Here is a 27822-nt window from a genome sequence, read left to right as displayed (position 1 = left end):
TTGCAGAAACATTTACTTTAATTCACATTTTCTGTAATCTTGTGGGTACAACAGCAAATCATTTGGAATTCTGTTCAAAATCAAAGCTGCACCTGTAGATGTTACTTCAAACAGAATACACATAAACCTGGTATGTGTCTGTGTTGTTTTTGTTTTACCAAATAATTTCCATGATACCATGCACCCAGTCTGTGTATTTTGGTGAATAGCTGTGGTTTCTGCAGGTACTTCAGTTTGCAAAACTGCTGGGAGGTTTACTGTGAACTGTTTCCAAATTTCCAGATGAAGGCAATGCTGATGCAGATCAAAATAGCTGTCCTTGCTTATATACAGTGGCACCTAGGTAAAGTTGGAGAATATGGCACAGTGTTTCACAGACATACAGAGATTACAAATATTGAGCAATTCACAACATTAAAGTATCAAAATAAAATGTTTGACTTATCAAATTTCAAAACTGTAAAAAACCATTCTAATATTCTGTCTGATCCTCCTTGTAATCTAAGAATTAACACAAGAGAAACATTTATCAGTTTTAATACAGAGTATTTCTAATTTACACAGATGTCACTTAAGGGAAAAAAAAAACTCATGCTGTTGAAGGAAGGAGTATGTTCCTTCTCTTCATTTTCATTACTTTATCAGCTGGTACAATCATTTCTGTCAAGTTATATTATCAAGTGCTGGATTTTTAAATTAGGTGACAAAATGCCAAGAGGTATTGCCAGCCAAGCATTGTCACAATGCAGTCGGTACTCTAACATCACTTCACAATAAAAAGTAGGAGTTGGAAAAAAGTTTGTATCACAGGGATCATAAAACATCACCAGGCTCACAAAACAGATTTCTATCACATTCATTTAAGAAATACACACATACACAAAAATGTAGGTCCCGCCCCCCGCCAATCTCATTTATGGTAAAGTTAATCAAACAGATTTCAGCTTAAGAATACTTCATTTGTTTATTTTCTTGATAGTGAAAGATTTGTGAAAACCTTTAAAAGAATTTTTTACCCTAACTAGACTTTTAATTCCTAGAAGTTACTCTAAGACACAATTTTAACTAAGCTTGAAACAAATCACAGTAAAGAAAACAAATGGAAATGACCAAAGATTTTTTTCCCCAGGAAATAGAACTTAAATAACAGCCTTTATTTTCAACTGGGAGAATGGTGAAGTAACACTACCAAAAAGATTTTTAAACTTACAGTAATAATAGACAAAGTGCAAAACATTCACATTTTCTTAGACTCTGAAAAACACTAAGAATAATTCTTATTAATTTACCAGCAAGATTATTTAGGTATTCACTTTTTAGACAAATTTACCTTAAGGTCCCCCTTTCCCACCAGACAGTACTTGTATCCCTAAAAATGAAAAGAAAAAGTGGAGGAGGCTCCAACCAAATCAGTCTGTTTTATTCAACAAAAATATACCACCACCACCACCAACATGAAAACTCCAGGTCTACAAGGGTTAGAAATTGAGTAAGAAAACTAGTGAGCTCTTACACCCCCCCCCCATATCCCTCCAAGGGATAGCTACGTATTTTTAAAGGGGGGATGAATCAACTAAGTACAATTTAAAATATGCCACTAAACCATCAATGAAAACATTTCAGACTTTGGCAGGATAAGATGTGGATTTAAGAGCACTTATTTACTTCATAAAAGACTGATACCCGCATTACTTCTACACAGATGCAACCTTCCAAATTAATCACATTATATATACATTAACACCTTTAACGATAATCAGTATTTTAAATATTAAAGATATTTAAATCCCAGGTTTAGAAAATGACAGTTAAGGACTTATAAAGTCATCAGTTGGTACAAGTTGCAAGTTCATTTATATACAAAGAACTAAAAACGAAAAGGAAGGGAAAAAGGAAGCTTACAGAAGTACGAACTAATTATGTAAATACCAAAGAAAATCAGGTTGAGAGAGGATTGCATAGACTGTATTCAAAAATAAAATCCTTTAAAAATGCTTACTTTAAAATAGTAAGTTTTGTGTATATAATGTTTCCAACTGGTGTTATAAATCCATATAATCCCATTGAAATTTTATCAATGTGGAAACTGTTAAGTATTTATGCCATTTTTGTTTTCTCAAACAAAAATTTCTAAAGTTGGAGTAGGGGCAAAGAGACACAAAATCAATAACAACTGTGTTCTAGGTTCCCAGTAAAGAATCCTCTTGAGCCAGCCCACTGCAGGCACAGGAAATCTGGATGGGTAGCGTAGGGGACAGTACTTATTCACCTTTGCTGAACGTATTTATTCACCTTTAGACCAAAACAGAACAGCAACAACAGCAACAAGTAAAAATCTTAAAACCAATGAAATTGAAGTTGAAGTCTTGGGGATTCTTAAGTAACTACTGTAATTATACACTGAAAGGGTCATTCGTCACGCAGACACTTCCATATGATAAGACAGTGACACACCGAGCTAGGCAAGGCTAAAATACATTTAAAAATCAATGACAAATTTTTGTTACTGATACCGGCCCTAAGCATCATTTGCTCTCTAGCTCTCTTTTTCCATAACAGACTGTTAACAGTGTTACTCGGATGGAGACATAGACATTTGCAAGTCTGACTACTGGAAATAAAGAACAGAATAAACACAAAGCCAATACTTTGTGAATATTCTGCTGTTCAGAATATATTCAACAGATGGTAACACATGGAATTAAACACAGAATTAGTATAACTTACATGTTTTAAAAGTATATACTTCATTTATAAATATCTCTAGTTGATAATCTATTATGAAGCATAAATATTCAAGCGAACATTTGAATTTTCTCTTTAAGAGCTCAGAATTCTTGAAGTCTGATTAGTCTCCTTTTGCTGAAATGTCCAAGACTAAAAAGGCTTCACACAGTCACTTTATCTCTAATTAGACATATAAAAGCCTCTATTACCTACTGTGTTGTAATAAAACTTTGAAATTCTGTAACTCTCTTATACTTGTAGAAAGCCTACAAGAGAAAAAAAAAAGCATATTAGTACAGCTAATATGATGTGTATACATTTCATATTATTGATGCTGTCATATGGACTATAATTTGAAAGCAAATTGAAAATAATGTAAACAACTTCTGAACAATGAAGCTTCCATTTTTTAATGCATATGCTATAATTGTTAAAGACTGGCAAAACAGAGCTGTAGTTTGTTACTTTTGATTTAGAAGAGACAAAGTTACTTCCTATTAGCAACAAATTCTAGATCAATGATGGGAACAGTGATATAATTCATTACAATAAAGAATCTCAAATCATTTACATTTGGCCTTAAAAATTCATTTTGCACACTCCTCTGTAAACGTCCAATTCTTTCTTATTGCTCCCCAAACATGGATTTAACACAAACACTGATCTGTTTTAACACAAAGGTACATATTCTATTTATTCTGTCTACTGTTGAATCCCTATGCCCTCCAGCCACCCGTATTTATTTGTTGTTGTTTAGTCACTTAGTCGTGTCTGACTTTTTAACCCCGTGGACTATAGCCCACGAGGCTCCTCTGTCCATGGAATTTCCCAGGCAAAGAATACTGGAGTGGGTTGCCATTTTCTTCTCCAGGGACCCATATTTATAGTGTTTAATAAATAATTACTGGCTGACTGAATGAATGAATAAAATACTTCTGAGCCCAAACTCAGAAGTAAAACTCTGAAATGGGAATCATTAAAAAAGAAATTCTATAAGCTCAATTATCCTTATGTACAATTCAGGTTTATACAATAAAAATCTAACGTTTTTCTTTCTGTAACTTAAGATGATATAGAATACAGTACTGAGCTCTTATTTTTATTTTTTTTTTTGAGCCCCTTTAAGTACTTAATAAGTACTAACTTCTTATATCGAGAGCTTAAGGTATGGTAGGCAATGTTCTGAGCCCATCACACATGTAATCTTATTAACTGTAAACAAAACAAAAAATTCTACAAAGTAGATCAAATTAATCCTGATTTTACATTTTAACACTGTGCATGCTAAGTTGCTTCCATTGTGTCGGAATCTTTGTGACCCTATGGACCGTAGCCCTTCTGTCCAAGGGATTCTCCAGGCAAGAACACTGGAGTGAGTTGCCATGCCCTCCTCCAGGGGATCTTCCTGACCCAGGGCTCAAACCCATGTCTCTTAGGTCTCCTGCACTGGCAGGGAGGTCCTTTACCACTATTGCCACCTGGGACGCCCATTTAGGAACTCTGAGGCTTAAATAAATCAAGTCATTTTCTCAGGGTCACTCAGCTAGTGGGCAGGATTCTAACCAGCTCATCCGGTCCCAGGACCATATGGCCTCTCAAAAAAATCTACGTTCTCTATGGTCTCAAAAACATTTTCTTTATACTCTTACAAGCTGTAGATTAACAGAAAACGAATTCTTACTCAAATCCTTAGAATATTAGAGGAGTGAAAGTGTTTATTAGGGGAAAATATTATTAAGCAAAATAAATGTGTAAAATCATATTCTGTACCTCAAAGTACCCATTAAAAAAAAAACTGTCAAAATACATATGAAGATACAGTAAAGACCAAGGCCCTTAACTAAAGAAAAGAGAGCTCAGTGAAGAGCAGCAGTTGAAAAAAGTATGCTCAAAGTCTGATTTAGATACAAAAATGGAGAGTATCAGAAAACTCAAGGTTTTATACAAGCTAACATTTTACTGGGAGAGTACAGACTCAGCAGCACTGTGTGGGACCTGAGTCTCTGTGAAGATGCATCCGAGAGCTCACACGCTCTAACACAGGAGAGCGCGCCAACATCCCTGCTGTCCTCAGACAGACACGGGAAGGCACACAGCATGGCTGCGTCGATCTACTGCTTCACTGACACTGAAATATGCTGTGAGACTCAACAGGCTATTTAATCCCCTATCTATTTGTACCCAGGGAAATAAACCATTTGATAGAAATGCTGAAACTATCAAAAATTGGCTGCTAGTGTAGGAAAGACATTTGCAGAGTATTCAAGATAAAGAAAACACATGTCCCAGCATTCTGTGGCCAGAACCAAAAACAACGCTCATTGTATGTCTCTGCCCACTAGCATCATGGACAAAGCAATGCTGCGCGGGGTGCCCTAGCTGAGGGAGAACTGTATTATATAGGTTGTTAGACCAAGAAAACTCCCAGTTCACTTAAGAACGAGTGTACAAACTCCCCAAAGTATAACACAATAATTGTGTGGTTAGTGCAGCCAAAATCATTTACTATATAAATGAACTGATAATCAGGTGGAAGATAAAATGAACAGATCTGATTAACAGTTATTAAGAGTTACTGTAATATTTTTAAAGGAAAAAAATAAGAAATGTATAGAATACATATGAAGGAAACAATAAAACTTGATCAAGAGAAAAAAGAATGGCTAAATTTTGGTATGTCTGTGTAACAGAATATTGGCCTATATTAAAAACAGTGTTTATGTATTTGAAAATTCCTAAAAGAGTAAATCTCAGAAATTCTCATCATAAGAAAAAAATTCTGTAATTATGTATGGTGATGGATGTTAAGCAGGCTTATTGTGGTGATCATTTTGCAACATATACCAATACCAAATCATTATGTTATACACCTGAAACTAATATAATGCTGTATATATCAAGTATACTCTAAGGAAAAAAAATAATGCTTATGAAAAAATAATATTTGGAAATGATCACAACGTAATGCCAAGTAAAGAAGGATAAAAAAGTATACAAAATGTGTAAGTAGTGGGAAAATACACATTAAAAATACAACAAATGTTGAAATAGTCCTAAGTGGTAGGCATATGGATGATTTTTACATTTATTTACTAAATTATACTTTCATATGTTTTTCTAAATTTTCTATAATGACCATGAATTACTTTAATAACTAAGTGGAGAGAAAGATGAATATTTTAAAAGAGCTTTAAAAAGCAGATGGTTGTTATTTGTTTTCCCTGGGGGGAAAAGGGTGACTAAATTAGGCTGTTTCTTATTTGTGTAACCATCCCACCCTGAGTATCATAACCCTTAAGAAAAGGTTTCTCACATCTAGTCTAATCATAAAAAAATGAGACAGATTTTTAAGTACTGAACATATTAGAGCACTAAACATCCAATGGTGTTTGTAAATTACCATCACTACCAACCCTACTGCCATGGACTTCAGAGAGCATCTTGTAATTTAACAAGTGTCACATGGAACCTCATTTTGTCTTCATGTTAACTCCATGGGAAAGATTTTTACTTATCTTCATGATACAGAGAAAGGAAACAAACTGGAAGAAAGGAATGATGTACCTGAGCTCATGCTGCCAGTAAATGGCAGGGCCAGGATTCCAGAACGCTAATATCTGACTCTGAGTCCAGTACTCTCTAGAGAACAATAAAAGGTAAAACAGTCTCTGTGGAAAATTCTGAAAGAGATGGGAATACCAGACCACCTCACCTGCCTCCTGAGAAATCTGTATGCAGGTCAAGAAGCAACAGTTAGAACCGGACATGGAACAACAGATTGGTTCCAAATCGGGAAAGGAGTACGTCAAGGCTGTCTATTGTCACCCTGCTTATTTAACTTATATGCAGAGTACATCATGAGAAACACTGGGCTGGAGGAAGTACAGGCTGGAATCAAGATTGTAGGGAGAAATATCAATAACCTCAGATACTCAGATGACACCACCTTTATGGCAGAAAGTGAAAAACAACTAAAGAGCCTCTTGATGAAAGAGAAAGAAGAGAGTGAAAAAGCTGACTTAAAACTCAACGTTCAGAAAACTAAGATCATGGCATCCGGTCCCATCACTTCATGGCAAATAGATGGGGAAACAATGGAAACAGTGACAGACTTTATTTTCTTGGGCTCCAAAGTCACTGCAGATGGTGACTGCAGCCATGAAATTAAAAGACGCTTGCTTCTTGGAAGAAAAGCTATGACCTTAGACAGCATATTAAAAAGCAGAGACATTATTTTGCCGACAAAGGTCCATCTAGTCAAAGCTACGGCTTTTCTAGTAGTCAGGTATGGATGTGAGAGTTGAACTATAAAGAAAGCTGAGCTCTGAAGAATTGATGCTTTTGAACTGTGGTGTTGGAGAAGACTCTTGAGAGTCCCTTGGACTGCAAGGAGATCAAACCAGTCAATCCTAATGGAGATCAATCCTAAATATTCATTGGAAGGTCTGATGCTGAAGCTGAAACTCCAATACCTGGGCCACCTGATGATAAGAACTGACTCATCTGAAAAGACCCTGATGCTGGGGAAGTTTGAAGGCGAGAGGAGAAGGGGATGACAGAGGATGAGATGGTTGGATGGCATCACCGACTCTATGGACATGAGTTTGAGTAAGCTCTGGGAGTTGGTGATGGACAGGGAAGCCTGGCTGCTGCGGTCCATGGGGGTCCAAAGAGTTGGACACGACTGAGCAACTGAACTGAAGTGAGCTAGAGAACTGAAGCTGGAAGGGCTACATTTGTGAATATTCCTTATGAGATTGAGAGAAATTCTAAGGAAGTTGATATCTGGTTCTTTCTCAATTTGATTTAGATTTAAATATATTTAAAGAAGCAGATTCACAGCCACAGAGAACTAGTGGTGACCAGTGAGGGAGAGGAAAGGGAAAGGGGAAGGGACAATATAGGGGTAACAAGTTAAAGGTACAAACTATTATGCATAAAATAAACTACAAGGATACACTGTACAACACAGGAATACAGCCAACATTTTATAGTAACTATAAATGGAGTTGTTGTGTGTTGTTGTTTAGTCACTAAGTCATGTCTGTCTCTTGCAACCCACGGACTGTAGCCCACCAGGCTCCTCTGTCCATGGAATTTTCCAGGCAAGAATAATAGTGTGGATTGCCATTTCCTTCTCCAGGGAACCTCCCTGACCCCGGGATTGAATGCAGGTTTCCTGCATTGCAGGAGGATTCTTTACCATTTGAGCTACCAGGGAAGCCCATGAAGAGTTCTCACCTTCCAAAAGCATTTAAGAGAGCAACTATTTCCTGTCGAGTGAGTTGGAAGCCTTTAGATGGGCTGTTCTCTGGAAGCTTTTGGATTTCTTTTTCAGAGAATAATATCTTCAGGGCAGTTCCTAAACCCTGAGTCTAAAGAAAATAGTGATAAACTTGCAATTAAATTCATATAATAATAATTGCTATAAAAGTTTAAAGAAACATTCAGTCATTGTGATGAGAAGGCAGGAAATTCAAATGAACTGAACTTTTCACCAAAATATTCAACTATGCAAAATATAGCTTCTACTTCTCACAGATGATATATGTGAGAACATATGATATTCAACATAATGATAAATTTATTGAAGCTGTTAAGGAAACCTGAAGAGTTTAATACCTTTTGGATACACACCATACTATTACAAATTACTAAAATGCCATTTTTTTAACCAAGAAAATATCACATTAGGGTTAAAAGTGTTCAATATGGAATCTTGAAAACATTCTTTCTAGCCCCTAGCAATTCAAAACTTAGAAATCATTATAAGTTCTTAGTGATACCTATACTTAATAATTTCTCAATTATTAGCACTAGAGAAAAAGAAAAATCTAATTTCAGTATAGTCACCATTAAAAAATATTCCGTCTCCCGACTTTCTATGACTTACTATCATCTTTGTAAAAAGATGATAGAAAATATCACACAAGCCTTTTTACACTGAAATATATAGGGAAATGGGCCTGCTGTGCAGACTTTCCTATTTTGTGACTAGGGGACCTCCTTCTTCCGATCACTGATGCCAAGTCAGTGATTAAAATTTGATAATTAAGTTTTTTATATGATTATATTTTACCTTCTAAATAGGTATGTAAAATAACAATACAACCTATTTATAATCACCCAACTTCAGAAATGAAATCTGATATTGTACCAACAGAAACAGGTATAATAAAACCAAAATCATTAACCTAGAATAACAGAAAAAACAACCTTACACACATGCATATAACACACAGTTTAATACTAATTTTTTTCATAAATAAAATAGCAAAACCACATTTTGGATCTCTAATTCAATGAACAATAAGGACATTTTAACAAAAACTTTCAACTTCTCAGTGCAGAAATTTAAGGTTAGTAGTAGTTTCAGAACAGAAAGCAACACACAAACCTGTAACTTCCCCCATAATCTGCATTTGTCACATCCCACGCAGTCCATTATACGGGAGATATTCTTGAAATGTAACCGGAATTCCTCCTAATGTGCAGAAAATATTTTCATTCTAATTAGACATTAAAAATTAAACTGCATTTGTCTGAATTCTAAAAACATTTTGAAGCTTATTAATGAATGAGTTGTGTTTTTCAACAGTGAAGAAAATCATCTGGATTTGTACAGCATAGCATGCATATGAAATAGCTAACATTAATAGCATTTTATAAAATTCACTCCACATATTAATTCAACCAATTTTTTAAATGAGAGGCTACTCCATGCAAAGCACCAATGTTTTCATTGTAGGGGACACAAGAGTAAATCATGCATGGTTTTTACTTTGAAGGAGCTTAACTGCTGCTTCCATTTGATATATGCATACAACCAGTGGCAAATACATCTACATTATGTTTTATTTATTTTTGATGCACTGCTTTGTGTAAGTCTAAATCAGAAAGCTGGTCCTGGAACAATGATCAATTTCCATGTCTCTCCTTAGGACTACCCCATGTTTGTGCATGTGCGCTGTCAGCATGGATGACCACAGCGTGTGGTCTTGCAGTCCCCCACATTCGCTAAGGCTGCTTCTCCAGGGACGCTCAGTTACTGGATCCTTGAATTGTGTTGTATTAGTTTCCCACACAATTAGGTAACTCTTCTGCCTGTGATCTGTGCACCAGTTTCTGTGACACTAAGGTCAGTCTCAGCTTCTCTGAGGATAACACTAAGAGAAAGTTTCCTCATCCTTTTCATTGGGCAAATGTAGAAAATAAAAATCATTTTATTGTACTGAGGTAAACGTTTCATTGCATAGAGCTGGAGTGAGTCACCTGAAAACTGTGGCCCATCACAAGCCCAGCCCCGCTGCCCAAAGTGTTTGGAGGAATCTGTAGCTTGGCCAAAAGAAAGACAACAGAAACATCCCAAGAACTCCTTTGTGCTCCATTCTCATAGAATTCACATGTTTTGGAGCAGATGGAAAAATGGACTTAAATTCTCCTTTATATACCTTTGAAAAGTAGCAAACCAAATTTCCAGCATTTTACACTTTAAAAGCTAGTTGTGAAACTTTAGTCTGGTCTCAATCTTACCTTCCTCATCTATAAAAAAAGATACATAATTATAGTTGTCTTGATCAAAGGATAAAATTTATATTAACACTTATAAAGTAGGAAGCATTACAAAAATGAATTAACATTATGTTAAATACCATAAAAGTAATATACCTCTAAAACAACCATAAATCAAAACAACCTTCCAAAACTAAAATATAGTGTGGCTGACCTACTTCATTTCAGAAATACCAAGCAACAGTGACTAATTTATTCGTTCTTGTAGCATGTCTACATCTAAAACATCCTGGGGCCAAATATGTTTTAGAATTCAGAATTTTTCAGATTTTATTATGAAACACCCCACTGGAGTATATGGCAACACCTTATAATCAAATATATGATTGTTTTTGTAGCAAAATGTAAGATCAGTCATACAAAGCAGAATTAAAAAAAACACTGTAACTATCTTTACATCAGTTCAGGTTAGACTTCCCTGGTGGCTCAGATGGTAAAGCATCTGCCTACAATGAGGGAGACTCGGGTTCAATCCCTAGGTCGGGAAGCTATCCTGGAGAAGGAAATGGCAACCCACTCCAGTATTCTTGCCTGGAAAATCCCATGAAAGAGGAACCTGGTAGGCTATAGTCCATGGGGTTGCAAAGAGTTGGACACAACTGAGTAACTTCACTTTCACTTTCTGTAACTATCTTTACATCAGTTCAGGTTAGGTTTTGCTAACAAATTCATTTACACCAAACATAAGAAAAATGTTCAGTGGTTGGAGCTTTTGGATTTCAGAATTGCATATAAAAAATTATAGAGCTGTAGTAGAAAACTATTTGCCAGTCAATTTCAAATACTTTTATCAAACTGTAAAGGTATAATGTATTCCTTAATTACTGTAAGCCAGTGGTCCCCAACCTTTTAGGCACTAGGGACCGGTTTCATGGAAGATAATTTTTCCATGAACAGGGAGGGGCGGATGGTTTCAGGATGATTCAAACACATTACATTTATTGTGCACTTTATTTCCATTATTATTACATCAGCTCTACCTCAGATCATCAAGCATTAGATCCGGGAGACTGGGGCCCTCTGCTGTAAGCAAGTGAAAATGAAGTGCTCTTAATGTCAAGTTTCATAATGTTCCTAAAATATAGTCTCTTTCTGATATCCCAAGTCAACAGATAATTTTTGCCTTATATGTTAGTCCATAAGTACAAAAACATAATAGTTTGAAAAACTGTAATATTCCATAAAATAAACTTTTGAAAAGATGCTATTACTATTTTCTAAGTGGCTAACAGTGTATGATTGCTTTTAAGATGTATCAAAACAACAAGAAAGAAAAGAAAACTTCCTCTCAAAATAATGTCTTTAAAAAGACATTTACAAAGGTGTCATTAGAGTTACAACTGAAGATTCACTAAGCAGGTGGGCAAACTAGAGAGAAAAAAGGAATTGAGAGGAGTTTTTTGTATCTAAAATCCAATCAGACCAACCAGATTGAGAACTGGGAAAGGAAGTTTAGAGGAAAAAAATTAAAACACAACCAATCAGCTGCTCTCCGCTCTGCCCACCAATCAAGAACTTTTTACCTTTAACGACTTGGCCCCCTTTTTGTCACCTGCAAACATGGATTTCTCATCAAAGTGCATGGGAAAGGACCTGATGAAAGGAAAATATTACAAGTTACAGATGAAAAATTCAAGTTCTGGTAGAATTTTCTACCCCTACAAATATTTAAACTTCATAATTTCCTCATGTGCAAGGTTTGGTAACATGAGAAGGTGGCAACAGTTTACATATAACTATTCGATAAAAGAGGGCTTTGTAATTTGTAAGACTGTAAGGTTTTGAAGAAATTATGTGACAGAAATAACCTAAAAAATTAATAACAATTTATGTGAAAAATGTAAAACATTCTGTTGGCATTTCAAAAAATGTAATGCACAATTTACCTTAAGCATTTCTTAACCCAACTTTCCTCCATGCTCATTTTAACAATCAGTAACCTACAATTTCATAGACCCAGGATATTTTTTTTAAGGTTAAACTGTAGAATGTAAAGCTAATGTTCTCTTAGGTAATCTATCCTTATGCTAACACATATTACCATGAATTTAAATAGCAACTGGAAGAAAACAAAATTGGTAGAAAGAATTAAATTTTAATTCTAAAATAACATTAAATAACATTAAAATAACATTAAATTTTGGCACTACATAAAATTTAAAGTTATTTAAAAATACAGCCTATTCTCGAGTGTGAAAGTTTATGCAATAAAACTTTTCGGTCAACATTTTTAGAAAAAAATTTTAAAATGCTGCCATCCAATGGAATACTGTTCTTCTCAGTTCTAATTCTGCCTTTTCGTAACCAGCTTTCAGGAGTCAGTTTTTGTTGTATTTCAAGAACTACCTCATTCAATTACAGAGTGGAGAATTTCAGATCACTGATAATTCAAGTCTTACTTTGTATCTTGAAAGATATTCAGTAGAAGGGTTTTTGTGTCAGCATCTTCTTGCACATTTCCAGTGTAAAGGTCGACAATTGAGCGCTCAAAGTATGGGGCCACTTTTGATAAAGCTCGAAGCTCAATTAAATATAGGAAGTACAGATTCTTTAGCCTTCTTGGGCCTTCTCCCTTGGTCTCCACAGGGTCGAATCGGCGTTTAAATTCTTTTATATTAGGTCCCCAGCTAGGTTTACCCCAGGTTTCTAAAAAAGAAATACATTATGTACTTTTAATAAATAGGATTTTTTTCTCTAGAGAATATATTCTTTTCCCCAACAATTTTCATACTAATAGAAAAAAATGTGATTACCTTCCAAAAGATAATTTGCACACAGATGTAAATTAATACTAGCATGAAGTCCCGATATAAGCTTATAGAAGACTCTTTTCTCCAGACACAAACCTAGTCAGAAAAATATTGAAAAAGAAATTACACCCATTTAGATAACAGAAATACTGAATCAAAAGGATTAGGTATGCAGGCTTATTTTTAAAGTTAAGATTCAAGGACATTAAAAATAAATCAAGGAACAATGCAAAATAATTAGATTGAGATTCTCTCACTAGCAGATAAAATAAGATTTTGACTTCAGCATGGAAGTAACTGAATAAGATAACTTAATGTGGAATAAGAAACAAATGTATGGACCACTGAAGGTCCAAACACTCGAGCAGATGCACTTGGTTAAGTCCACATGTTACCCAGAAGGCGATAGCACAGATATTTTGTGGTTTAGGCTAAACTAAAGCAGACGTAAAGTCACTGCTTTGGCTTATCAATAGCTGTTTCTCCTTTTACCATCCGTACCGATGTCTTATTTGAACCTACTTGATAGTGGAGGAAGAAGAGACTGAAACTGAATTCTCTCCTTCTTCTAGATTATTATTATTATTTTTGAAGCCAGGCTCTCAGCAGTGAAAGTGGGGAATCCTAACCAATGGACCACCAGGGAATTCCCCTTCTTCTAGATTCTTTACTGTGTCTTATTAAGCCTTTGTCCTGGATTTCTCTACTTAACTACACATTCTGCTTCTCAGGAGCCCAGACCTAGAAGACAGACATCCAGCCAATAAAAAATGTGTGCTATTTACTATGTGAGGAAAACCACATCAAGATGGAGTTTAGGACTATGATGGAAGTTTATCTTATGTAGCCTTAAGCCCCATAGGCTTTTGCTCAAAACAGAGGTCAAGATAACTTCGTCATCCTATCATACCCCTGCTTCCATTTAAAAATATTTTTTCTTATTATAAGAGTAATACATATTGTGAATGTACTTAATGCTATTAAGTAAAATTTGAAATGCCTAAGAAAGTAAATTTTATACTGTATTTTTCCACAATAAAAAAGGAACAATACTTTTAGAAAATATTCTTTATAGAAAATTTTAAAAATGCAAAAAGTAAGTCTTTAAGAATCCACCAGATCCAGAACAATGAGCTTTTTCCCTTTCCTACAACTCAACAGAGTTTGTTTTTGTCTTTTTTGCTTTTTTTCCCACTCTCCCCATGGGGAAAAATGGGCTCCAACAGTGGAAACTAAGAAATAATCTTGTTTATATGCTGAAGGCTTTTTAAGACATTAAGAGTATGTATGTGGCTTACTTTGCATCTTTTCAGGATCTTTTAGATCTTCAACTTACTCTCCCTTTGTGTTCTACTACAGATGGCTCTGAAGCAAATAGCTTCTAATAGGAAAAAATAATTATTTTGAGATCTCATTCCCTAATTCAGAATTCTTCCTAGAATATTCTCATCTCATGGATAGAGTGTATGTGCATGCTAAGTTGCTTCAGTCGTGTTAAACTCTTTGCGACCCTATGGACTGTAACTGACCAGGCTCCTCTGTCCATGGGATTCTCCAGCTAAGAATACTGAAGTGGGTTGCCATGCTCTCCTCCAGGGGATCTTCCTGACCTAAGGATTGGACCCAAGTCTCTTATGTCTCCTGCGATGGCATGCAGTTCTTTACCACTAGCGCCACCTGGGAAGCCCCATGGATAAAGGTAGAAATTAAATTCTATTTTGTGGTTTCCTCATAAAAGCATATGGCCAATTTCAAAAGTTTATGGTAACAAGGGATATAAACATAAATAACTTTGATAAAACATTAGGTGCTAAATTCTCCTGTAGTAAAACTTCTAATCAAATCTGTTATCTAGTAGCAAAATGATCAGATTTGAGGTTCACTTTTTCTTCCTTTCAACCTAAGCAATAAAGTATCTAAAGATAAGAGAAGGGAAAACAAGCAAAGCAAAGCTCATGAAAATTCATATGCCTAAAAATGAGAACATGAAAAACTAGGAAGCAATTCAAATTTGCAAAGTCCACAAAGCTTCTTACCTAAAACAGGGATGGGTGGTAAGTGGGAAGGAAGGAAGAAAAATCTATACTTCTATAAACTGAAAATTAGGCAACTTCAAGAAAAATCTTAATGATAAAAGATGTGCCAAGTGAATGCACCAAGAAGACATACAATACTCTTAGCAGAAAAGTGCTGGAGAGCTGACCCCTGCCTGCAGTCTGCTGCCAGGCCAATGCCTAGCAAATCCAACTGCTCACTTTAGAAAGTGGTTCTCCTCTTTCTCTTCTGGATTTAATTTCATTCAAATTCATTTTCACCAACTGAACTACAGGACAACAACATATAATTTTTTCCTCACAAAAGGGCTAGATTTACTGTAATACTATTATTTAGCATTTGTACATTGTTTAGTGGATTCTCAAAGCAATTTTCACAGGCATTATCTACACTCACAGTGTAGGTAAGTTGGATGGCTATTGTCACTCTCGTGGCCCAGATCAGCAACCTGAATCTCAGAGAAATTGATTTAGTTGCCTATAAATGGGAGTGCTCACTGAACCATGTATCAATGGACTCCCATCAATAGGATACTAGAAGATTCTGGGGTATACAGTATATACCCTAGAAATTGACACTGATCATAAATTTCATTCTCATCCTCCATTATCAATATGCAGAGTCTTTTCCCACCTCTTTCAAACTAAATACTATTTTTTGCAATTTGTACTTTTAGAATAAAGCTAATTAAACAAAGCTAAGCATCTTTTCCCACATTGGCCATGTGTCAGTGTAATTCCTAGCAGTATCTGCACATCGAAAATAATTCATTAAAAAAACAGGGAAATCCCATTCATAATATAACATGACTAACAAACATAAGAATCTAGTATATTGGGATCTGTATTACTTTATTCTTTAGTTAGACAGTTTAGACTGTATGGTTAAACATGTTTAAAATCTTCTGAATTCAAATTCATCTTCCCTTAATTTCATGTTAAAAAAAACCCACTTTCTTTCAAAAAGAATGTCTCTACTAACAAACCATACTTGCATAATGCTTCCTAGAAAAGTAGTTTGGATGAGTATTACATACAGAATGGAAATAAGACTGGGAACCAGTTATGAAAATGTGATGACCATATCTGCCCTGTGTATTCCCATAACACTGATTTTTAGCTGACCAATATCCTCAACATTTTCATATAATTTTATCCTAAACTACAATAACATAAAACATGTTATTTTCTTTCAAACACTGTCAAAATTAGTTGTCTAGGTAATGAATCCTAAAACTTACAAATATATATTAAATAAATCTTTTTGCAAGATGCCAATACGTTTAAAATGCAGACATTAGGTTACCTTCTAGCCATGTGTAGAATGATTCTCCTAAAAAACAAAGCAAAAACAACCAAAATTATATATACATATTTACTTAAAGGCTTAAATATCCATAAGATTGAAGAGAAACAATCTTAAGTTGGCCTTTGACGATAACAACCATAGCACTGTTCAAAACTTCCAGAAAAAAAGTGAATTATAATTAATACAAAAATCAAATTACTAATTATCCTATTTTTCTTGAACCAGTAAAGCTACATATATTTCCTTAATTATCTAAAAATACTAAGTTTCAAGGAATAATAAAAAAAGTTCTCTAGTTTTCAAGATAATTCTTCAGAAAAGTTAATGACCAGAATATGAAGGGGCCTTATTATGTGTACTATGTGTACCATGCTAAAAGAACTAATCCTAGCCCACTATTGTTCTGCGTGAAAGGAAAAATGGCAGTCAATAAGGATAAAAACAGTTAATATACTTCCTAAGTTACCCATCCTTATTTTAATTGTGAAAAGCAAAGCATGAGGATGAAAATTCAACACAAAGATGGCTGAGCAAGGAGTCTAGGGGATAAATTAAGATGGTGGGGAATTACTTTGTCTCCTGAGTCTTCACCCTTTGCAAAACAACACAAATACCTTCCTAGAGATTCACTCATTCAACATGGCTCTTACTTAGATGATACTTTTACAAAGGATCATTCATTATCTCACTCGTTTATTCAAAAAGCCCCAATAGTTAATAGCAAAAGTCTAGCTTCCAAGGTCCTCAATAATCTGTCCTCTACTCATCTTTCTAATTTAAACTACCCTATATGAAGTCTTTCCAACTGCTAACAGCGTCTCCCAAAACATGCCTTGTTTTTTCCTTTCTCAACTCCTTGGTCCATGCTGTCACTCAAGTAGCACATACTATCCAATTCTACTGGCTTAAATCAGTCCATTATTTGTTCATCTCAAATGCCACCTTTCCCAGTAATCTTCCAAGTGAGACAGGATCTATTCCACTTCTGAACAAACCACTACACCACTGTCTATGTATGTAATAATTCTTTATCATCTCTTATGAATAGTGCTTATCATTCCTACTGTACATATTTTTAGCTCCTAGAGGGAAGATATGTTTTATACATCTTTCCATCCTGTACAATGCTCATCATGGTGCCCCAGAACACAGCTAAGTAAATATTCATTTGAAATAATTATTTTGGCTGTTTGGGGGCATGTTATAACTGATATTCATTTAGAAATCTGGAATAACCTACTGTTGACAAATTATCATTCATCAGATTAAGTGTAATAATGATGACTAAGGTTATAAATTACAAAGTCAATAAGAAAATAAAGAAATCACAAGACAAATTATCTGGTAAAACTATTTTACTTTATTCAATTAGATCACAATAACCAGAAAATAGGGGAACTTGGAATGTGATCCTGTTTCTATACTAAACATGTAAGCAGAATGGCTGTTATACTGTTTTTAACATAGAGTAACTTTGAATTATATATATTAAAAAAACCTCTCATTTTTTGGGTTGCCATTGATTGGTAGTTATTTTCTGAAAAAAAAAAATAGGATAAATACTTTTGAAATAAAAACAGGAAAAAATCAAATTTTGATCATTAAAGACATTTATTCTACACTTGAAGCAAACATAAAATGAGAGTTTTAACTCACCATCATCTTCTCCTGAAAGATAAAATAAATAGATAGGATATCAGAAAATGTCTTCCACAGTTCAGATTCCAATCCTATTTATTTTAATATGTGATTAAAACTTACTGTGTGTTAAAACTATTAATCATACCATTAACTTTGGTTGGCTTGCAGTTATCCTACAAATAAGACTTCTTAATAAAAATAAAAGCCAAAGAGCATAAGATTTTTATATATGCTTTATGCAATAAATAGTATCAGAGAGCAAGTAATCATAAAAACCACTAGTTTCAATAATTAACAAATATACAAAGTTACTCCTTTAATTGCTATGCACACAACTCTTTCTGAACATGTTTTCAGACTGGAGCACTTTTCTTTCTTAAATTACTGCTCCTCAGCACACAGTCAGCTGAATAAAAGCCCTTCCCAAACTGTTGTCAGTGAAAGCACCCTGCAGGTACGGAGGGGTTGCCCAGACATGGGGAAGAGGCCAGAAGGCTGGACTATCCGGCTCCACAGCAGCCCTGCCTTTATTGGCTTTACATGTGGAATTCTGATATAAGATTTCATTTTTGGAAAAAAAAGTTCTGCTGCACAAAAACTGTTCAAAAGCTAGTTGTAGAAGCCCAGCTGTTAAAGCTCAGAAACAGCGTGGAAGAAACATAGTTAAGAATATTAAATAGCTGTTCATCAACCATTCACAGTTTCAGTGAAGAAAGCTCATCAACAGTATTAGCAAGAGCTGTTCCATTACTTCCTAGGGTACCACCATCACCTGGGACCCATTCTCTCCCTTACCCAGTTTTTTGTCTCCCTCTTCTATACTTGCTTTCTCTTTTCTACTCCTCTTTCCTCCCTCTATTTTTTTCTCTGTGCACTTTCCTCCTTCTCCTCATCTCTCCTACAGTTTCAAGTCTTAGTTTATCATAACATGGAAGTGAAGTATTTCTTAGGATTTGATGCTTTTATTAAACGAACAATTGTACTTTCTGCTTTACAAGTGATCATATGGTCTTCCTTGGTGGCTCAGTGGTAAAAAAAAATCTGCCTGCCAGTGCAGGAGACATGGGTTTGATCCCTGATCTGGGAAGATTCCACATGCCATGGAGCAACTAAGCCTGTGCGCCACAACTGTCGAGCCTGTGCTCTAAAGCCTGGGAGCCAAAGCTACTAAGCCCTCGAAACACAACTACTGAAGCCCGAGCACCCTGGAGCCTGTGCTCTGCAACAAGAGAAACCCAAGCACCACAGCTAGCCCCTGCTCGCTGCAACTACAGAAAAGCCTGCACAGCCAAAAATAAAATAAATAAATAAAATTATTTTTGTTTAAAGAGTAAGTTATCACAGAAAAGGTCTGGAAGTATACCTTCCAAACTGTACTATGGAAGAGAAAAAGTATGTGGAGGCAGGTAGGAATGGGGGGAGGGAGTGTCCTCTTTTTACTTTGTTACTTTTGTATTGTTTCAATTTTCATAAAATCTTATATAATAAAAACATTCAAGTTGAAAATAGAAAAGCTATGAGGTAAAATGAGGTAAAAGTAGTCAAAAGAGAGAAAGGGTAGGAAGCCATCCGCATTGTCTTCATACTCCAATTACCTTGTCCAGGCAGTTTCAGAATGAATTTGGGAAGACTGTATGCCACACTGTGAGTGCACTGTGAGTGCAGAGTGCACATGTGAGAGCAGTCCATTCAGTCCACCTTCCCAAATCTCTCTGGTTTTGAGAAATGCCTAAAAAGATCAATCTAGACCAGGAAATTCAAGTTCCTAAATCAATCCTGGTCTAAAGGAAGCATCAGAATGTCAATCACAGGGCTGCTCCCAGGGTTTGGGTCCTCGTTGAGACAGATGGAAGATATGCCTAATAATTTTATACTGAATAACATCCAACTGTGTACAATAATGCTGTCATATAGAACTATAATACCAGCCATGTATGTGATTAAAATTTTTTTCTAATAAAAATGTAATCTTTTCTCATATCCACATTTTGAAAAGTAAATGGTATACATGCATTACAGTACATCAACAATTCGCTTTGTGATGCAAGAGTTAAAGTGATTCTACCAAAACAATAAGATTCTGTTTAAGGGCAAAAATATTTTACACTGCTTTAGTTTTTTTAATTTAAATGAACTAAAATTACATAAAATGGGAAACTTAGTTTCACACAAGCCACATTTCCTGTGCTCAATAGCCTGATGTGGCAAGTGGCAACCTAACTTTCTGGTACTCCTCTGCATCCTTCTGACTCAGAGTGTTGCGCACAGATCAGCACGTGGGCATCACCTGGGAGCCTCACCCAAGACCTACAGAATCAGGACCTGGTATTTAACAAGGCTCCCAGGTGATTTGTATGCACACTGAAGTCTGAAAAGCACAGGAGGAGCCACTGGTTCTCAAACTTGGCTGTATACTAGAATCATCTAGAAAGCTTTAAAATCACCAACACCTAGATCCTAATTCCAAAGATTCTGACAACTGGTATGGGATAGGGCCTAGACATCCAGATTTTCAGGAGTTCCCCAGAACCTCTAATATATATGGATTACTCATATTTCTAATTTATTTTATATAAAGCTCCTAGTTTAGGGCCTGGCACATATCAAGCAGTCAATAAAGGACAGTAATTATACAAAACATGTGTAAATCTTGACACAACTATGAACTAATCTTATTCTTTTCATCATTCAAATTAGCAAATATATAAAATAGTTGAAAATTTTCTCAATACGTAGTTACAAAGGTATTTTGTAAACAATATCCAAAAACATGAAAATGTATGAGACACCCACCTCGGCTGGGTGCCAGAGGATTTAAAGGACGATAAACAGATCGAGGCCTGCAAAAGAAAAGTACAAAATTCAGACGTAAAATGGTTTGACATTTTGATGTAATTTTTTCCAAAGGAAACAAATATTCCCTTTCTTCTACCCTCCCTCTAGTCAATCCTCCTCCTTCCCCTACCCCCTCCAGTTACTTGAAACAGTTCTCTTCATAGATGCTGTTCCACACTCTCCACGCAGAGGACCCTTTATAGCCAGTGTAACGCTCAGGATTCAGCAGCAGGTCTACATACTGAGCAGCTGGAGATCTCTCATCTGAACAAGGAACAATTCATAAAACCATCTACATGTCACCATCTATGAAAAATTTACCATTACAAAGCAAACAGGGCTACACAAAAGTTAGAGAAATACTGCACTTTCAAGTCATCTCCAAGTTAAAAGGTAGAGTGGTTAGCATACTTGTGACTGTCCTTGACCCAGGATTTATAATAACTTGAACTTAAGAGAGGAAAAATAACTTCTCCCTTTCTTTTGGACACTCAGTGCTCTTTTAAGTAACATAACATCCCTTACCTTAATTAGAGGCATTAATTACTTCTTAAGTTTAACCCACCAAGACTGAGAAGACCTAACCAAATCATAACCTGTTTTAATATTTCATGTGTTTGTCCCCCTCCATGTATACTAGATGGTACCTAGTCTGGTACCCCCTCCAGGTACCTAAGCACACACTTGAGACATGTTAGTACCTATTATATTAAAAAAGATCTCTCTGTTACTCTCTGCTTGGACTTAGGAAGTAAATGGTACAATAACTTTGAGATTCAAATTTGATCATTCAGAGTTACACCATGTTCTAGTAAAAAAAAGTTACTAATTTATTTTTACCAATGTTAATATACTATTTAACATATTAACTGGTTAACATATTGGTTAGTAGGCACAACTTCAAGAACTTATTAGCACATTTAAAATTAAATAATGACTTTTCATGTTGAAACCCAAATGAGTATTTACTAGATCTCCACTATTTGGACAACATTTTGAGAGAGATCTCTGGGGGATACAAAAGATAAAAGGAAAAATCATCTTAATTATTGAGGTTCATATTTTGGGTAGAAAAGGGAAGTACAGGTTTTCTTACCTACACAAAAATTATAATGACTATGCTTCACAAATCTATTCTAATAATACTTATAGGCTGAAGTGCTATGTATGTTGGCACAGATGTATTCTTTTATTTATATGCTTCCTACTTTTTGGTGTCATGGTATTAATCAATAATATTAATATACAATCACCTGACTTGAAACAAGACCAAATATGGTCATTAAAATATAGTCCCTCTTAGTTTCATTACCTGTCAGTCAAAAATATTCACTGGCCATTCAATGACCATAGATTAAGATTATCCATAATCCTAAAGGGAAAAAAGAGCATACTGATACATGTCTTCTGAGAACTACCTGGTACTTTCATGATGTAGGAAGAGTACAAAGATAATTTCAGCTACCCATTAGTAAATGAGTGGTATCTCACAGATGATGGAAACATGATTTTAAAGAATATTGGCTCTATTTCTAGCACTACTATTATACAGATACTCCACTATATAAATTAAGGCATAGAAAACAGTTTATTTGTAAATGGAAGAACAGAAACTGTCTAAGGACATTTCTTGATCAAGACTTAAGACTAACTAATTTTAAAATTTTTAATTAACAAATTAAAATTTAATTAAGTTAATGAATTTTACTTTTACAGTAAAATTTTAAAAGCTTTATAATAACTAATTTCTGTTATTTTAAATTTCTTTGAGCCATTCTTAGTTCACCTTACAAAACTGACTTAGTTATGTATAAGAACTTAAATACTAAATTAATATCATAAATATATACTCATATATATATATGTCCATATGTATAAAGTACATGTGTGCACACACATAAGCCTGCACCTACATAGAGTCATCTATGAATGTGCAGATTGAATTAGTATCACCCTCTTCACCCAATTAAACCAACTAAACAGTAAAGAAAAAAAATCCTTGGATTCAAATATTAAAGTATATGGATTTAAAGTATACTTCAAGGGAGTAGAAAGTCACATGAGCAAAATCAATTAAAAAAGTTTTAAAATTAAGTAAAACATACACTCTTCATGTTCTTAATGTGTATTTCTTTAATTCAACCAAAAGTTGTTTTAAAAAATTTAACACTTTTTCAAATCATGGAAAAGGTGGGTTTTGTTAACCTACAGAAAGTGTTAGCAAACTATGGCCCACAAGACAAGTCTGGTCTGCTATGTATTTTTGTAAAGCAAGTTTTATGGGAACACAAGTCTTGTTCATTTGCCTATGTGCTGCTTTCACACTATTATGGCAGACTTGAGCAGTTACAACTGAGACCATGTAAACTATGGTCTATCTAATATATATAATATTTATGATCTAAAATATTTACTATCTGCCCATTTACAAAAGAAAAAGTTTGTCAACTCCTGACCTATACTGACAAGAATTTCATGACATCCAGAATGAAGAACATATGTGAGAAAAGCATACACAGGCTGAGGTCCCCTACAAAACACACCCATTCTTACTCCTGGGGTCACCTGTGACATGATGTTGATTAATTTGTTCCTAAACTATAATTTCTTTCCATTTGTACAACTGTATCGTTCATTCAGATAGTTCTCTTGGATCCCTAATAAATCCTCCCCTCAAAAAGTTTTCTCTTCTTCCTCCCTCTACAAACCTACTCCAAAGCTATTCCTTCTTTTTGACTATTCTAACAATTATCTAAGGATTCAAAGAATTTCTATTGAGTCAAAATACCCAATTCTGTAAATTGGTCAACTTGAACTAATATTTCTTCTTCCTCCTCAAATATGCCTTTTATCCGATTGAAGTTTCTTTTCACTGCTCTAATTTAGTTATTAGTGTTATGAGGCCACATTGCATTCTCTAGCCCTCCTGACCCATGTATCTCTTAAAATGTAATGGTTGCACACAGGCCAACTTAGTGTGCAGGCTTTTTGCTTATGGACACAGATCAAAAATATTAGGTTACAGACTCAGGACTGAGCCCACAATCTTCTATCTCTGAAGCTACCCCAAACTATAATTTACTATTAAAACATAATTTCCTCAGTCAAGGAGAAACTATAGTTTATAAAGCACCCAAGTAATTTTGATACACAGCCAGATTTAGGAACTCCTGTTTCAAGCAGTATTTTTAACATATCAATGAACCTGTTGAAAGGGGAAAAATAAAAAAGCAAAAATCACATTATTTTGGCTATTTATGAACCAACTAGGACTTTCCTGTGGCTCAAAAGGTAAAGAATCTGCCTGCAATGTAGGAGATCTGGGTTTGATCCCTGGGTTGGGAAGATCCTCTAGAGAAGTGAATGGCAACCCACTCCAGTATTCTTGCCTGGAGAATCCCATGGACAGAGAAGCCTGGTGAGCTATAGTGTGTGGGTTCACAAAGAGTCCGACATGATTGAGCAACTAATATTACCACACGAACCAACTACTTCATTCAACAGATATTTATTGGGCATGAGCCAGGGCCAGGCAGTGTTCTAGGCACTAGGGACACAGTTATGAACAAAAAGACAAAGTCCTCGCCCTCAAGTAGCTCACAGTCTAGCTGAAGACAAGACAATAAACAGTGAAATAATGTCTCACACATAGTTCTTAGTGCTCTGAGAGCAGGCAGCAGTGCACAGAGACAGAGAGGGAAAGTGGTTGCTATTTTATGACAGCAGGTTCTCTAATGAGATGACATTTGAGCAGAAACCTGAGGCAAAGGAAGCAACAAGCCATGCATAAAAAACAATAACAAAAAAATAAATAAATAGAGAGGGGTAGGGAGAGCAGCCTACCTTAAACCACTAAATTATTTAAAAACCTACTATTTGATCTATAAGGATCGTCTTCCTTTCAAATAAGAACAAAGCCAATAACAAATAGCAGATAACAGGGGTGTTTGGCTATATTCCAATACACTGGGGTGAACAATCTTTAGATTTTTTGCTTTAATCTAATGATTTAGATTATTGAAATAACAATGACTCCAAAGCTACTCTGATGGTATTATTTTTAACTGTAGGTGAAAAAATCTTTGGGACACACATGAACATTACTACCCAGAAGAACAGTGGTAATCCAACTAGTAGCATTGTTTCACATGTTTAAGACCTACATAAACTATAAAAACTCAGTTATTTAAATTATGTCATCCTAAAATTTTTAAAAGATGATTTTATGTAGGTAGCCATGTGAGTGCTTACCCAGGTATAGTGACTTGCTTTGATGAAACCTTTGTCAATTCTAAATATCATAACAGGGGTAAAAAATCTGCCTATCACTATATGCAAAAAAACTTTGTTCAGATTTCTTAACAATTTCCTTGCTGAAACCATATAAACCGTCGTAATAACACTCCCTCTCCCAGTGTCTCCTCAATTTACCATAAAATTGGAGAAGTGCCCTATAAGTATCCCATTACAGACTATATTAACAGCACAATTCAACATATGAATCTTTTAAAAATCTTTAGAAAGCAGACTACTTTAGATGCTTTAAAAATTCAGAAGAACCTCTGCTGCCTGTTAATTATGCCTGCTTGAACCTCAAATCCTTTTCCACCTCAAAAAATATAACAATACCAAGATAAAAGGTAAAGAGAGGCTGAATAAATTGTGCTAAGCCTACACAACACAATTATTGGGAGTACACAATTATTGGGAGTATTCTCCTGTAGACAAAAGATCTGGAGACAGGTCAATTATCTTCTGCTGAAAGAAATGGCAGTTACTATTGAACTGTGGCCTGGCTTTATTCCATTCCAAACAGGGCTGTGGGGATCAAGTTAGAGTCCTCTCCAATATTGGAAGGTGTCTTTATGTTAGTTTGTTGAGACCTCCAACTAATTTCATTGTGAACACTTCTAAAATATGGACACAGACCTATAACTAAGTGGCTTGAATTAGAGTCCATAGGAGATGGGGGTGTCACAATGGAAAGAAGACATGTGTGGGAATGAGATCTAGGATTGAATCCTGTCTCAGCCTCTTGCTACTGTGTGATCTTGGGCAAGTTTTTAGTCTTTTTGAGACTCAGTTTCCTCAGATATAAAATAATACACACCTATCAGTGTAGCTGTAAAGCTAAGAAATGATGAACTTAAGGCACTTAGTACAGGGCCTGGAACACCAGTTCTTAATAAATACTATTATGAATAATAAGATCCACATACAACATCCTGTGTATTAAAGCTGTAACTTTGACTGTATTTTCACTGATTAAGTATCTTAAAAGGGTTAAAATTAAAATAATGTAATTACAATAGTTTATTTTATTACCATCAAGTTCACAAAAGTGATCCTGTGAATCATCATATCTTGCCCAGTCAATGAAAGCTTCTTTGCTTTGATTACTAGGGGAAGGAGGAATAAAAGAGAAAAAGGATTAAATTTGGAGTTGAAAAGTTTGACACTGTATTCTAGTGTATTAAAAATAGATAATCTGAGATCACTTCTTCAGTAATTAGATGGTATTACAAATTCAGTTAGTGGTCACATGAAGCAATGATTAAAACAAGTGATATGAAAGACAGAGATATTAATTTCCATGAGTGATTTTTATTTCTTAACCATATTAAAACTATTTTAGCCTTAGTTCAATGATAATTACTTTGACCAGAAAACTAATTTACAAATACATATAAGATGCAATTAAACACAAAACTCAAACTGGTCTTTTCAGCTGACTTAGAAACTGAAGTAAATATGTATTATTTTTTCCTAAGTAGGAATTAAATTTACTTTCAAGATTCTTTTATTTGCTTCTATACTTATATTACACTCAAAAATACCAAAAAACCCCCAAAAACCACATTTCCAGGATCTTCCATCCAACATCCCTTAGTAACATCAATGTCACTTTTATCACACTGTATTATTCATTTTACACATTACCTCACATTTAACAAAATCTATGACAAGATTTCTGGCCAGGAGAACTGATAAAGGAACAACTATAAACCCTGACCTATACTTCCTTTAACCTATATTCATTCAGACCTTCTCTATCTTAAATACATGATGGCAGCATATATAAGAGAAGTATTATTACCCTTCTTTATTCACTACACAAAAAGAAAAAAAACAAGGCAAAAAAATTATGTACTAAGTAAGTATAAATCAGGTATTCCTAAATGTGGTAATGTCATAGCCAATAATTTATTTTGCATTTGAGAAGCTGCTGCATAGCATAACCACTGCATGAAGTATAGAAGGCTGTCTGCACTACAATCACCTTACCAATAAAAATCTCCAATTTAATTTGCCATGGAATTTTTTTCTCCTATGAGACTATATAATTAAATAAAAGTTAATAAAAAATTTATACCATAAGTGACTCAGCTGAAATATATGATGCCATAAAACAAGAATGCCTAAGTTCTAGTTACAACTAAAATGATAACTATAGTCATGTTTAATCAGATAAGTCTTCTCCTGAAAATAGTAAGGAACAAAGCAATTTTGATATAAATGCCTATTTTCTTATTAGCAATATGACTAACTTAGAGGAACTTTTAGTACCTTTATTTGATTAGGTTTTCTAATTGTTTCATCTAACCCTTCCCTAAAAGCCACGGTAGCAGAAAAGATATGGAATGCTAATCTAATGCTAATAGAGTTGGCCCGTTTGGTTTATAAATGAGTTGGAAGGAAACTTAGAGATCATCTAGTCCAGATTTTCTAAAAAGTCAGTTTGAAGATCGATGCCACAGTACTTATAGAAGAATTTCTTGGGCTTAACCTAGGGCTTCCTAACAAGACGCTGCTGTGAGTTAAAGTAGTCATCTTTAAAGTGGGAAACATGCAGGAAGGGATGGGATGGAAGGATTACATGGGGCATGAGAAAACTTTGGGGAGTGTAGATATAATTATCTTGATTGCGCTGACT

General features: G+C 34.9%; 1 protein-coding gene across 18 annotated transcripts in view; it reads right to left on the bottom strand.

The window, feature by feature from the left end:
• The window catches only part of ERO1B (endoplasmic reticulum oxidoreductase 1 beta), a 65256-nt gene continuing 37434 nt past the window's right edge, over window positions 1-27822 (bottom strand). For 3 of the 18 annotated variants that reach the window (XM_081569415.1, XM_081569426.1, XM_081569431.1), the window contains 12 exons: window positions 26214-26287; window positions 21032-21152; window positions 20847-20893; window positions 16410-16436; window positions 13053-13145; window positions 12699-12945; window positions 11823-11892; window positions 9125-9211; window positions 7969-8102; window positions 2937-2993; window positions 1331-1369; window positions 1-339 (listed from right to left, as the gene is read on the bottom strand). In XM_081569415.1, the coding sequence (XP_081425541.1) occupies window positions 324-339; window positions 1331-1369; window positions 2937-2993; window positions 7969-8102; window positions 9125-9211; window positions 11823-11892; window positions 12699-12945; window positions 13053-13145; window positions 16410-16436; window positions 20847-20893; window positions 21032-21152; window positions 26214-26287 (1012 nt within the window). In that variant the 3' untranslated portion in view covers window positions 1-323. Of the gene's footprint in view, window positions 340-1210; window positions 1265-1330; window positions 1370-1399; window positions 2293-2932; window positions 2994-7968; window positions 8103-9124; window positions 9212-11822; window positions 11893-12698; window positions 12946-13052; window positions 13146-16409; window positions 16437-18068; window positions 18081-20846; window positions 20894-21031; window positions 21153-26213; window positions 26288-27822 lie in introns of those variants that run through there. The other 15 variants (XM_081569418.1, XM_081569427.1, XM_081569421.1 and 12 more) reach the window with 12 other exon arrangements.

Source organism: Giraffa tippelskirchi, chromosome 2 (assembly GCF_054371585.1).
Source record: "Giraffa tippelskirchi isolate mGirTip1 chromosome 2, T2T-mGirTip1v1.2.pri, whole genome shotgun sequence".
Lineage (NCBI taxonomy): Eukaryota > Metazoa > Chordata > Mammalia > Artiodactyla > Giraffidae > Giraffa > Giraffa tippelskirchi.
The sequence above is the reverse complement of the archived record's forward strand: the minus strand, read 5'-3'. Positions and strand labels throughout refer to the sequence as shown.